The 15,144-nt window shown below is 29.4% G+C and overlaps 1 protein-coding gene across 1 annotated transcript; it reads right to left on the bottom strand.

Annotated features, from left to right (window-relative positions):
• Positions 1–551: 551 nt before the first annotated feature.
• On the bottom strand, positions 552–2,795 carry LOC112529873 (U-box domain-containing protein 14-like). The gene is made up of 2 exons (XM_025141295.1): positions 2,221–2,795; positions 552–1,867 (listed from the first exon to the last, which is right to left on the bottom strand). The coding sequence occupies exons 1-2, from the start codon at positions 2,793–2,795 to the stop codon at positions 943–945; spliced, it is 1,500 nt and encodes a 499-aa protein (XP_024997063.1). The 3' UTR covers positions 552–942.
• Between the last annotated feature and the right edge of the window lie 12,349 nt (positions 2,796–15,144).

Raw genomic sequence — 15,144 nt, 5'->3', positions numbered from 1 at the left:
AAATCAAATATATGTCATATATATATATATATATATATATATATATATATATATATACACATATTTAACAAATAAAAAAGTTAATCTACGTCAAGTTAAGGGTAGGTCGTACCATCCCGACCCTAGCCCGCCCCCCTTAAGATATGAAAATAAACCCCATCCCTGTCGTGTTACCCACCAAAGCAGGGAATCCCCACCCCATCAGAGTTGGATACCCACGGGTAAATTTTTCATCTCTACCAAATATTGTAAAAAATTAATGAAATGGTCAAATTTGAATCACTAGAAAATCTATTTGAAGATGCATATGTAAATATATATGAATAATTTGTAACATCAGCTAACATACATATTCAAATAGATTTTTCAATTGATTCAGATATGCACTTTCCTTTAACCTTCCTTTCTCACGATACTTAACATTATTAATTAAACCGACTTCAACATGAATAAATAATCAACGATCAGTCACTCAAACGATATCTAAAAAAACATACCAATAAGCATTTATGTTGCACACATTCGCCATCCATGAGTGCTTATAGCAAAAGTAGCTTACTAAAATCCTTTAAACTATAACTCGTTACAAGATGTTTTAGGTGTAATTAAACGTGAACCCATGAAAAACATCAGGGGTTCAGGTATAAATACACCTGTAACATCTTGAAATCTAAGAGAACATAGGTACAAAGTGACTAGACAAAAATGGTACACTAAAGATTCTATTTTTCTACCAAATATGTAGTAGTATTCTAAGACCAACAACAACAACAAAAGACACCACATAATTAAGCACATGTTTAATCTAATAATGAGGTAGAAAAACACTCACTTATGATGATACCATCTTCAACTTTACCAAAATACACAGTATATCCCACTCGAAAGCAGTTGTACCCAAAAGATAGAGCGGTTATTTCCGTGGAGATGGTAATCTTCGTCTCAAAATGGCAAACTCTTAGAAGTGGACATAGATGTGAGTGATTTGAAACGCTCCGATGGTACGAAATCTTGCGGCAAATTCGCTCGCTTCACGATCCGCCTCATGTTGCTATGCAAGCTTTGTTGAACCAAGTGTTTCACGGCTTTATTTTCGTCACTCATCATTCTATCGTCCTCTGAGGGGTCCGTTAATATGGGATCAACGGACCCGTATAAGGGCGCCGAAACGTTCGACCCTATGCTGCCGCCTCCGAAAGTTTCAGAGACTTGTTTCCCTTTATCGATCCTTATAATCTCCAAAATCCGAGAAGCTCGCTTTTGCGCTAAGGTGCTACCTAGGAGTGTTAGTTCGAGGAGGGAAGATGTAACCCCGGACTCGATCATGGCTTGTCGATCTCTATATGATCGATGAGCCATCACCATCAAAATGTAAGTTGCTTTTTCTTGACAATTTGGAGAATCTGTCCAACTTAAAATATCTACCAAGATTTGAAACGAATCATGAACAGCGCTCACCGCCTTCCGACCCTCAGGGGTCGACACCACGTTGCTCAAGATGGAGAGGATTCTATCACTCACTTCCATATCTCCCAATGTGGTCAAAAGAAACGGCACAAAATCATCGATCTCAATCATTGGGGAAACGTTGGATGGCAAGATCGATAAGTTGTAGAGTGCCCGCAAGCAATCTTGAACCACTTGTGAATCGATGTTACTTTTAGAGGAGTTCTTGAGGATTTTGATCAAGAACGAGATGGCTCCTGATGATCCGATGATGGTTTTGTTCGAATCGAGTGCGGTTAACCCAAGAAAATTTGCAACGATTGCAGCATAGACATCGGGGTTAGGCAAACCGTCGTTTGGAGGTTCAATTAGATCAAGCATCTTGTGTACTGCTCCTGCTTTAACAATGGCAGCTTTGTTCCTGAAATTAACATTGAAGAAATGATGAGATTTGAATACCAAAACGTCCATCAAAACTGAATCAAATCCATGAATCAAAAAACAGATCTAAGCTCCAATTTGGGGACTGTTGCAATGATTGCTAAAATTAATCAATCCCCAAATAAGAACAAGCACATTGAGTCCAGATCATTCATTGAGTTCCAAATTCATTAGCATTCAATAAAACCCCATATAATTAGGTCGATTTAGTGAAATTTGATCAAAACCCTAGAATAAGAACGATAACATGAATCCCCGATTTCGTTAATTTCAGGAAAACCGCCAAATTCACGAATTGAGTTTGAAAGTGGAAAAAGGGAGGGAGGTGCTTACGGGTCATTGCCGATTCCGAGATTGAGAAGGGCGTAGAGGGCGGCGATTTGGGAATCGAGATCGTCGGAATCAAGCATGGCGACCAACGGCGGGATTGCTCCGAGCAAGGCTAAAGTTGTTCTGGCATCTAAATCTTCCTTGGCTAACCTTCTCACTTCCCTTGCGCCACCCAAAACCTCCGCGTCTCCGCCGCACTGCAACCCTTTCACCACCCGCTTCAACTCCTCCAACACCTCCACCTTCTTCTTCACATCCTCCTCCTCAGACGACCACGAGTCTGACATTCTTAGCAGCTCCGAAAGCTTCTCAGACTTTTTACTCTTACGGTTCCTCTGGTTCTGAATCACATCAGATCTGCATTCGGATCTCTTCTCCTCCTCCTCCTTCGGCTTCTCCACCACCGGAGACTTAGCAGTGTGACGGTGGCGATAACCGCCTCCTCCTCCTCCACATCTCATTGTGTTAATGATTTTGCGACGGCATGATGACCATAGCCTGAAATTTCCGCCAGCAGCGGTGGTAGGATGGTGGTCAAGAATAACCGACCCCAGATTGCTTTGCTGAAACTTTCCCATTGAACTGAATCATACATCACCTACATTGCAGCCATGATAAATGTCTCGCACACACACATACACACACACACAGAGACACCTGGGTTTATATGGATCAAATAGGTGAAAGAAGGAGCAGTGCAGTAAATGGTGAGAGGTGAAGCTTCTGAAAGAAGGGAGGGACTATGGTGTTGTGTGTCAGAGAGAGACCAGCTTTCGAGAGAGAAAGTCGGGGGTGGGGTCAATACGGTGTCTTTGAATATTATATTTTCTTTTTACACGATAATTATATTTAAGCTGGATAATTAACGGATTGTTTACCAATTTTTTTATTAAGTTTTGTATGGATAAATTTGTCTGTCTAAATAAATGAGTGTTGTTGTTTACTTTTTTTAATCTAAACCAACAGTCTAAATAACATAAATGACCGATTGATTCCTCAATACTAACTATTTGAACATCAAAACAAAAAATCATAAAGAGGCCGACGATGGAGTGTCTCATATGGGAAGGAGACGGTGCTTTAAATAAAGTGTATGAGTGTCATTTTTGTAGTTGAATGAGGACAACCACCATTTCTATCTGTGATATTAAGCCATGTTTTATGCGAATAAGCCGTAAGTTAACAGCCTAAATGAGTTGTGCGAATAAGCCAGATAGACCAATAAGCCTAATTAAGTCACAAATAAACATCCCCTAGGAGGTCGGAATAATTAAAAATCTTTCATGATATAATACAAAATGAAATATAATTGTTTGTTAATTGTTTATAATGAAATTAGGACGTTGAATGATTAAAGGAGGCGTAGGATACAAAATTATTCATAAGATTTTAAAAACCACTAAGAGACAGACTTTTTTTTCGTCAAACAATATTCGCCTCTTAACGATTCAGATACTAACTCTTTATAAAAACTATTAAGAGATAAACAAACAACATTGGTAAATTTATTTTCGGTATTTATTTTATAAAAATAAGTTAACTTATTTTTGGGATACAAGTTTTGATGGATATAAATTGGTTTATATGTTAGTTGAGATAGTTTATTAGATGTTTATTGTTACTTTTTTTCACTTACAACATAATTAATATCGATTGTTATTTATTATTTATTAATTATTAATAAATATTAATTATAAATTATCAGCTACATAATCAGTCATCAAGTAATTTATCAACTAGTTATCAAACATAGTCTTTACTGATGACAAATAAACTAACTGATTAATAAATTATGCTTAGTAAAATCCAATTATCAACCTAGACGAAAAATGTTAAATGACCAAAATTTGATATTGAAAAATTAGTCAATTAAAACATTTCATAATATAATTAAAAAAAACCGTAATAATATGATATGTTAATTGATATAAACATGATAATGTAGAAAATTTAAATAAAAAAGAATCTTAAATTGATTATATATATATATATATATATAATAACAAAAATAATAATAATAATAATAATATAAAAGTAATTGATTTGATAAAAATAATTGTAAATAGTTAGTATTGATAAATAATTAAAATTATTTAATATTTAGTAATAAATAATTTTTAATTAATAATAATAAATTATAAATAACTGTAATCAAGGTTATAATTGAAAAAAGTGTGAAAAGTTCTTGAAACGCTACTCCAACTAGCATTTCAATAAGACGGTTTATATTCATCTAAACGTATACTACGAAAATAAGATAACTTATAATTTAGCTTATATTTATCAAACTTTGTTATTATATGCGGGTAACTCTTTAAACTTTAAAATTAAAATGGCCAAAAACTGAGTCCAGCTAATCGTTTTATAAATAATTTTTTATTTTATATTATAATAATTATTTTATGATACCATTAACAAGAAATCATGGATCCGTCTTTGCTTGTGAGTCAGAATCCTCCATTTAATCTGATCAACCGGTATTATCTTGAACTATGTTTCTCAGACTCAACCTAGTTGTCGACGTGCATGCCAAAGCATAAAACTCGTGGGTGATAGACATGCTTCTAAGTTTTGACGTCATACTGTCCAAATTTTGTTAGCTATAGAAACCAGATACCTTGTAATTCTTATTAAGACAAGGAAGTATATAACTCGTCATGCCAACTAACTGACATGAAAAATAAGAGATGCCAATGTTTTATCTTTTAAGACGGGTTGCATTCGCATATACGTTTATATTTATGGGTCATTTATGAAACACTTAAAAAGAGGGGTAATAGTTAAATTTTGGCAAACAATAGGGGTTGAAGAGTAAGCTTTATTTGACAAAATGCTTATATAATTTTAAGTGTTGTTTTAAGAGTGAGGAGCCGTTTATCAAACACTTAGTCGGGTAAGTGTTTACCAAGTCATGTTACCTCACTGGATGAATATGGTAAGAACCAAAAATCTTATTTTGTAAGAGCGGAACAAATACCATGAATCTTACCTGGTAAATGAGAGCGACGACTCTTACCACAGTAAGCACTTACCGGGTAAGTGTTTGGTAAACAACCCCTAAGCTTTATTTGATAAAATTTTATATGTAATTTGTTTCGGTAAATATTGTGATATTGTTTTAAATATATGATAATATGGTATTTTAAAAAATAATATAAATATCTAAAGACAACATTTATGTTTGTTATATTTCTTTCGGTAACCCCATATTGCTTCTCATTTGATTATCTTAATTATCTCTTTTAATTGATGAATATAAAAAGAAAATTAAATAACAATTAACATATGTTATAAAATATATAAGATAACATTCTAAAAAATATTTTAATATTTAACTTTATATAACTATATGTATGTATGTATCTATGTATATGTATATGCAGACTTGGGATCATGTGAGACCAATGGTTTTTCGTGAGACCCGTAAGACAAATTCTCAACCATTGGATTAGATGTATAATCGTCAGATCTGAACATTCATAAACGCCATGAGACTTCTCAATAATTACAAAATTGCCACATTGCAACTTTAGACCATTAGATCATTAGGTTATAAAGTTGATAAATGAACATAAATTGGTCTTACGGGTCCCACGAAAAATCTTTAGTCTCACGTGAACCCAACCCTGTATATGCATGTATATATATATATATATATATGTGTGTATTTTGAGAGAGAGAGAGAGAAAGAGAAAGTTTCAAGGGGAAACCTCCAAAAATTGACGAACACCTTGATAATCATTCATCTGTACATGTACATGCCGAAATTGTTTTTTGGTTTTATGCATGTGTACATGTTATGCACATATGCATATCGGACAAATCGCACTCAAATAACTTGTATGTGCGTGTGCATACCCTCCAGATGAATGATAACCAGGGTGTTCCTCAATTTTTTATTTTTTACGATTTTTCTTTGAACCTAACCATATATATATATATATATATATATATATATATATATATATATATGAGCGTTCAAATAAAAACTACCCAATTTGTACAAACCGTGAAAACCACATTCAACCAATCATAATTTTTTATTTTGTTCATTTTTTTTTGTAATTATGAGAGGTTGATTAACTATTTTTATAGTGGAATGTGTTAATCATGGATATTATCATCTTCATTATTTTATCCTTAGAGAAATACATAAAACAGTTTCATTAAATATTATATGAAACAATTTCATAACCATATATGAAACAAATTTATCAAAAAAAAAGTATTATATGAAACAATTTCACAAGATTAAACAGTTTCATGAAAAATTTTCATAAGATTAAACAATGAAATCGACGTATGAGGGTGGTTTGTACGGTTTGTACAAATGATGGTGAATATCATTTGATCGCTCCTCTATATATATACATACATACTTGGAATCATGTGAGACCAAGGGTTTTTTGTGAGACCCGTAAGACCAATTATCAACCTTTGGATTAGATCTACAATCTGAGAATCTCAACATTCGTAAACGCCATGAGACTTCTCAATAATCATAATATCACCGTGCAACTTTAGGCCATTAGATTATTAGCTTATAAAGTTGATCAATGAACATAAATTGGTGTTACGGGTCTAACGAAAAACCTTTGGTCTCACGTGAACTCAACTCTATATATACACATGGGTAACGAGTAAATAGATAACAAAAAACATTTTATTCATATCCTACCCACTAAAATGTCGAGTAAACGAGTAACGAATAAGTGGATTTTGTAATTTTGTAAAGGTGTTATTTTGTAATTTCTATATTATGATAATTTACATATTTTAAAGGTGTTATTTTGTAATTTCTATATTATGATAATTTACATATTTCAAACTATTCTTTCAGAATACTTACCAAATAAATATTTTTTATTTTACACTAAACTATATAGAGATTGTTAATTATTCTGATAATTTAACATCCATACCAAATCATGCAATTTCTTCCAAACAACTCCTTAGTCAAAGCCACTACAGATCTTATAAAAACATACTGTTATAACATAAACAAAACATATATACAACCACAAGGGTGGTGTCTGATTGGTTTGATCTTGACTCCAAAGGTCAAAAGTACCTGGAGGTTCCATGTTCAAATCTAAGGAGAAATAAAATACCTCTTGTGGCCACGAAGGTTCAAAAACGATGACTTTGAGTTATTTGCAATACAGGTGGTCGTTCTAAATTATGTCGACTCGCATAGCGGGTTGGATATACAGGTTGATAAAAAAAACCATACGTACCTTTTACACACACCATTGACCGAGATGAAGAAGAAAAAACATTAGGCAAAAGGGAAACCAATAAATTTGGTCAAACAAATGGAAAATCGTCTTCTTAAATGTTTGTTATTTTAAATTGTTTTATTTTAAATTGTTTTATTTTAATTTTTTAATTTAATTAACAATAAAATTCTTATAATCGTGCTCGATCATAAGCATTTCACTTGGGAACTGGGTGGGACAGAGCTTTACTTTAGAGAGTCAGGGTACAGTGCGATAACAATGGGAATGCGATCCAGATCACAGGAAAATATGATGACCCATGGTGGGACCTCATCGTATAATACTGTTTGTTGGATTATGAAGACGTATGACAATAACAGTGGAGAAGCATGCATATTATAAAGTTTTCTATTTCCCATATTCCCATAAAAGTGGAGCAGAAAATGGGTTCGGTTCTTTATGCTATTTCATATGCATTTTTATAAACTTTATTGTAATTTGTATATTTCAATTTTTTTTAGTTTTCCTGAATGTATTTACAAGTTTTAATAATTTATTAAATACGAAAATATATAATTTTGATTTCTATTATTAATTTAAACCGAGTTATATGATGAATTATTATTATTATTATTATTATTATTAAAAATTAATTATATACTTTATCATTTTATTTTGTCGTTATCCTCTTCCAAATCAAGAGGGTTAAGTGAAAATAAAAGTTAGCGATCGTTTACAAAATACTTATCCGGTTAGTATTTATCGTTAAAATTTAACATTATCATTTACTTGTCAGGTAATATTTTAACTCACCAAAACGACATCGTATACAATAATTTACCCAGTAATCACTTACCATGGTAAGAGTTGTCGCTCTCACTTATCATATAAGACTTTTGGTATTTGTCTCATTCTCACCGAGTAAGATTATTGGTCCTTAGCATATACATCATGTAAGATAATGTGACTTGATAAACGTTTACCAAAGTAAGCTTTTGGTAAATGACCCACTAATGTAAGAAGTGTAAGAATATATCTTCATCACTGGATGTATATCATGATGAGATGCACAGAGATACATCAGATCAATCATCGTATCAAACGCGATTCATGGATAGATTTGAGATTAAAGGTGATCAAGGGTCCGGATCTTTTTTTATGTTTCTCACATTAACTCTCATTCTCATACAACCCTTCGTCTTAATTGATAATATTAATAAGAGTAAACTATGATTTTCGTTCATATGGTTTCTTACTCATAACTATTTCGTTTTCAATTTTCAAAAATTGATTTTGCTCTGGTTTTCATTTTCATATGTATAACTTTATACTAAAAAGGTAATTTCTAAAATATATTTATTTAAATTCCAATAATAGCCTAACCCAATAAGTTCGTTCGTCAGAAAAAAAAGGCTGACTTTTACGGTCTTTGACTCCAGCACCAATTTATTTACTTTAAAAATAAGTAAATTATTAAAAAAAAATCACTTTTTTAAAATATCGATTTGAGCAAATTATATTTTATTTTTTTATGGTTGTCACCTACTATTAATTTTAAATAAAATTTCGATTATTGTGATTGACATTTTGTTTTATTTTTTGTTTTTTTGACTATTTTCTGTTAAAAAAATGAGTACGCTACAAAATTGGTCCCTTAGTTTGTAAAAAATAACATTTTTTTTTTGTTTTTACAGTTTTGAAATTACAAGATAGACATCATGGTTTGCAAAAAAAACATCATGAACATTCATGTATGATGATGAATATAAATTTTACAAACAACGATGATCATCTTATTATTTTTGAAACTGTATGAACAAAAAATGTTGTTTTCGACAAACTACAGGGACCAGTTTTTTGGTTTACTTTTTTTTTTTAACAAAAATTAGTCAGAGGGACAAGAAATGAAAAAGATTCGGAACCACATTGACGGAAAGGGTTTTTATGAGTCTGATTTTTACCACTAACATCGTTTTTAAGTACAAGTCGTTGAGTACTTCTCATATAAGAGTATTTTAATTTTTTTTTTTCATTAGTGACGAAAGGATTATATTTTTATAGGACCAAAAAATAAACTATTTTAGGTCTTTTTTTTATTAACCTGGATATTCGACCCGCTATGCGAGCTCGACTAATCCCAAAACAACCACCTGCTTTGTAGATAGTCCGAAGTCACCGCATTTGAACCTCCGTGGCCACAAAAGAATTTTTATTTCTCATTGGATTTGAACCTGAGACCTTTTGGTATTTTTGAACTTTGGAGCCAAACTTAAACCAATCAGGTACCACCCTTATGGTTATTTTAGGTCATTCTTATCATGCAAATGTATGTAATTTTCTTAATATGGCGGATTATTTTTTGGTCTCATAAATCATTCAATTATACCAAACAAATGTATATCTTATATAAACATATTACAATATGTTTATATAATTACACGTTCTATTAATAAAATTGCATATATTTATTTGGTAAAAAATGCCTAAACAATGAATTATATGAAAAATATTTAATTATTTTATCATAAATAATAGTAAAATAATATACTTTTTTATTTATTGATTCTTTTATAATAAAAAAAATTAAATCAAAAAGATTAAAATAACAAAAAAAATATTTAATAAACAAATAAAAAAGACTTAAATACCCCCAAGTTAAATGGAGGATTTTTAATTGATTTAGTCTCAGTGACAAAAACATTAATAAACTATAAATCAAATATGTTTACTAAAATTATAATATTATTATAAATTAAATATGTTTACAAAAGATCACTATTTCACGAATAAAAATATTCATAAAAACCATTTGTTCATCGAGTTCAACATAAATTTCATGACTTACTTTAGCCAAAAACTAAACAAGTGGAACATCCTTTCAAAAAAAAAAAACTCATCTTATTCACATTCGTCTAACAATAATATTTAATCAAGGTTTTTTTTAAACGATATTCCACTTGTTTAGTTTTTTGGCATTACAAAGTAAGTCATGAAATTTACGATAAACTCGATGAACAAATGAATTTTTATAAATATTTTTATTCGTGAAATAGTGATATTTCGTAAACATGTTTAATTTCTGATATTACAATTTTTAGTAAACATATTTGATTAAATTTACAATGTTTAAATGATAAAAATATTAAAATCAAAAGTACAATGTTGTAATAGAAATTTGATTATGTTATAATAAAGAAAATTTGAAATTAAAATGTTATAATACGAAATGTCATGTCAGCATTATCGCACATGTGGACAACCTACGTAGACGATGATGTGACAAAGAAACCTGGTATAACGGGTAAATTTAATTTAAAAGGTTACCCAATGCTATAACGGGTAAATTTTTAAAGTATGATATCTAATACAAAATATTTTAAAAGTTTATTGTTGTAATAAAAAAATAGAATGTTATAATAAGAAAATTTATAAAAATAAGTTTTAATTTTACGTATTTTGCCCTTAATTTACTCTATGGATTATGGTAAGAATTAAATTAAATCTTATGCATGGAAATAAATGTTAAATATATTTATAGATGGGTGAAAATAAAATGAAGCACAAGCATCATTAAAATTGCAGTTATAACTCTAACTATTCAAAAATACAAAATACCAAATTATTTAAAAAGGTTGTTTGATTATTTAATGTGTTTTTTTGACATTTAATTTGGTATTTATTAAACTAAAATTATTTATATCTAATTACTATTTTAATTTATTATATATACAGTGGTATAAAACAAAATGATGTAATTTTTTACACTACGACAAAACAACGAAATAAAAGCTCATACAATTACCATCATATCTAGGGGTGCTCAAAATTTCAACCCGACCCAAAACAAAATAACTCAACCCGATGTCTAATCAAGTTATAAGATTTTTAAACCGTAGATATTGGGTTACTACTGTTTGAACCCAACCCAACCCGATGAATCCGATATCATTTTATTTTTTTGATTTAATATGATTGTTGAATTTCTATTAATATATATATACATTAGACAATTATACTATCACGTACGCTCTTCATATTCATATATTTTCAATATATTCACATCTCTGTATAACTCATTAGTATATATGTTCAGTAACTGTGAACATATATATATATATCAATTGAGAAAATTAACTGAATGTGATATACGTAAGAACTGTGAATAAAATGGTTGATGATGAAAAATGAATTATGAGTAAAGAAATAACATATTCAAGGTTAGAATAATATTTTAACGTACTAAAATATCAACCCGACTAACTCGTACAGTTTGGGTTGGGTTAAAAAATTTCAAATTGTACGCATTAGGTTGGGTTGTTCAAATGTCTTCAATTCAATCAACCCAACCCGTGAACACCCTTAATCATATCTATTAAAGTGGATCCGCTTCTGATTAAAACTAAAAAGTCTTGTAACTGCAATTTTTTTGTTGTTTGATGAGGTTATGGGTTATGGGTTATGGGCTATGGCGTTTTCATCGGCTTACTCTTCTAGGACCTCCTTTGTTAGTAGGCCATCTAAGTGTAATGGTAGTCAAGTGTGACTTGTATACCACTCGCACACCTAGCTTCGGGATCAACCTACTCACGCATTCGGACGAGCCGTTGCGCATTTGTGCCTATCTGACTCGTTGAAGCTATGCTATAATTTTTTTAAAATAAAGTATCAAATGTTAAGATCTCTAAAAAATTACATCTAACATCAACAGCTACTTTATTTTTGCAATTCTAACTATATTATTATAATATTCAACACAATAACAAAATACTAGAAGTGTACTCGTGCAATGCATCGAGATACATCTCGATTTTAATGTTTCGTTTTTTTGCCTCAATCAATGTTTTAAGAAAGCAATAAATGTTTTTATTTTTAAATAAAATATAAATATGAAGATTATCATAAAAATTTGAAAAAACAATATTGATATTAGTACCAAACTAACGATTTAAAATTTCACTTTTTTCGTGTATTTCTTTAATTCATTTTTTATTTTTTATTTAATAATGTAATTTTTATAAAGATAATAATCAAGTATTTTATTAGAAGCCAACGATTATCTTAATTATATTTTAAATTTTTTATATTTAAAATGAGATATTTATCTGTTATTTGATTATGTTTATCCACAGTTAGTTACACGGATTCAAACATGAAGCTTTATTAAGTTATACTTACACACACTTTACTTGTAATCTTGAATTCTAAATAATATGCATCAATAAACAGTATTTAATGCACAAAAAATAGTTTTTAATATTTTTTGTCAAATGTTTTATAATATAGTATAGATATAGATTATTTCTCTATTTTAACACTTAATTTCAATATCTTCTATTGGTTTAAAAATAAATAAATATCTAAATATTTTTTTAAAAAAAATTATGATATTTTCAAATTTATATTTTATTCAAAAATAAAAACATTATCGTTTTCTGAAAAACTATATAAAAAGCGTAAGTTAACATCAATAGAAAAAAATAATAAAATAAAATGTATTTTAGTGAATCGTGCGATTACCCTTCTAATTATTATTAAATAAAAATGTTATGCAAGCACCTATTAATATTTGGATTGAAGTCAACTCCTGAATTGGCGGGTTGATAGTTCCCACAAACGTGTTTAACGAACTTTGTCAAACGACTTTTCAACAATCACAAATTCACCCCTCACACTTTCTGCTTTCACTTTCAAACCTTGACTTTTGGATAAATTACATTTTGGTAAATAATATAATGATCCAAATATTTGCATCATTTTTGGCTACACTGTTTTTTAAATAATGTAAAATAGTATGTGTATTCCGTGAAATTAAGATAATTACAAGCGAAAATTTGAGATATCTCATCATATAAGAATTTTGGTGTATATATATTATATTATTAAGTAAATTTAACAAAAATCTTAAAATCTTAAAATACTAAATGATCAAGATACATTTTATACCACTTTTTCACCCCTCCTCTCTTCACATACACTCACCTTCTCACAACTTATTTTTTTAAAATTATAATTTTAAAATTATATTTTATACCCCTATAATTAGTTAATTAATTTAGTTTACGTACTTTAATTTTAAATGTTTTATTTTAAACTTTTATCAAATTAACATACATAATCGTATATCAATTAAAACATGTTTAAAAAATATATTTTTATTTTAACAAGTTACACCATTATAATCGTCTCGTTAATACCTTCGAAATGAGTCCAATATTGAATAGTTTTTAACTTAATTATATTATTATATATTATATACTGTGAAAAAATATTTTTAATATTTACGGATTTATACTTTTATAGTTATTTATTTATATATATATACTATATATTTTGGGGTTAGGCTGTCCAAATTGTATTGTATAATATGTTTTGAATTAATATGTTTTTGGTTTTTTTAAATATATATATATATATATATATATATATACATGTATTAATTCAACCTTAATCTGAGTTTTTGGACAAGAAAGAGAGTAAGCAGTTGAAATTTCATTTTAAAATCCATCTTTTTGGTTTTTTCCATGGCTTATTATCTGTCAAATTTGTAGTTTTCTTTATTAATTTTGAGTGTTTATCTTAAAACTCAAGTTTCTTGGTTCTTTGCTCTTGATGTAAATCGAACACATTTGTGGAGTCGTTTAAATATGTTGGATTTTAAACTGTCATACAATATTTTTTTCATCGATAGTTTGTAATTGGAACCATAACTCTTATTTATTCAAATTGTATTAATATGTAAAGACCAAGTGTAACCTATATCATCGTTAAATCTTATCTTATAAAACCAGTGGAACTTCAAAATCGTTAAAATTCATAGCTCCCGCCGCATTGCGCGGGGTACACAACTAGTATATATATATATATATATATGTGTGTGTGTGTGTGTGTGTGTGTGTGTGTGTGTGTGTGGACGGGTTCAAATGAAAACCGATTTTTGGTTGTGAATCGGGGACAAAGGAGAATACGACACGTGTCTCACACATTCACCGGTTATTCATCATAAATAATGTATCATTCATGATAAATGTGTTTAATTCGTCATGGATATTTATTATTGAATCAATTTAACATAKATCATTAATAGTGTATCATTCATTATAAACAGTTTACGAACTTCACATTTGTTATTCATACAGAATGTGGACGCCGAGGACATGCATCGCCACTCTCCTTTTTCCCTTCGGTTCACAACCGAAAATTGGTATAGATATATATAGGATATATTTCAAATGCAACTATTTCTATTTGTACAACCAATGCAACCCAATTAATTAAGATATTTATAAAAATGATGAGAGTTTATTTATTATGATTTGAATATTTATGAAAGATGAATATGACTAATTAATTATAATCAATATTTTTTATTAAGAAATAATCAAAACTTCTATGAAATCAGATATTCATCAAATTAAATGGATGATTAAGATTGAGTTATACAAATATAAAGAGTTGTATAATAACCAACATCTCCCTCCATCTCTCTCTCTCTCTCTCTCTATATATATATATATATATATATATATTATGTTATTCATTAAATAAATATAAAATAAATCTATCTCATAAACAGGAAACCTATTACTTCTATAAATAAATAAATACATAACTTTTCAGATAAAGCATTGACTAATTATTCACAATGTTATTCAAGTCTCTACATAATTTTTTTAGGGATCTTTAGTGTTTTTTGGTTTTTTGTTCTTGG

Source organism: Cynara cardunculus (genome assembly GCF_001531365.2).
Source record: "Cynara cardunculus var. scolymus isolate 2C chromosome LG 16, CcrdV1, whole genome shotgun sequence".
Classification (NCBI taxonomy): Eukaryota; Viridiplantae; Streptophyta; class Magnoliopsida; order Asterales; family Asteraceae; genus Cynara; species Cynara cardunculus.
This window is presented reverse-complemented; position numbering and strand designations above follow the sequence as displayed.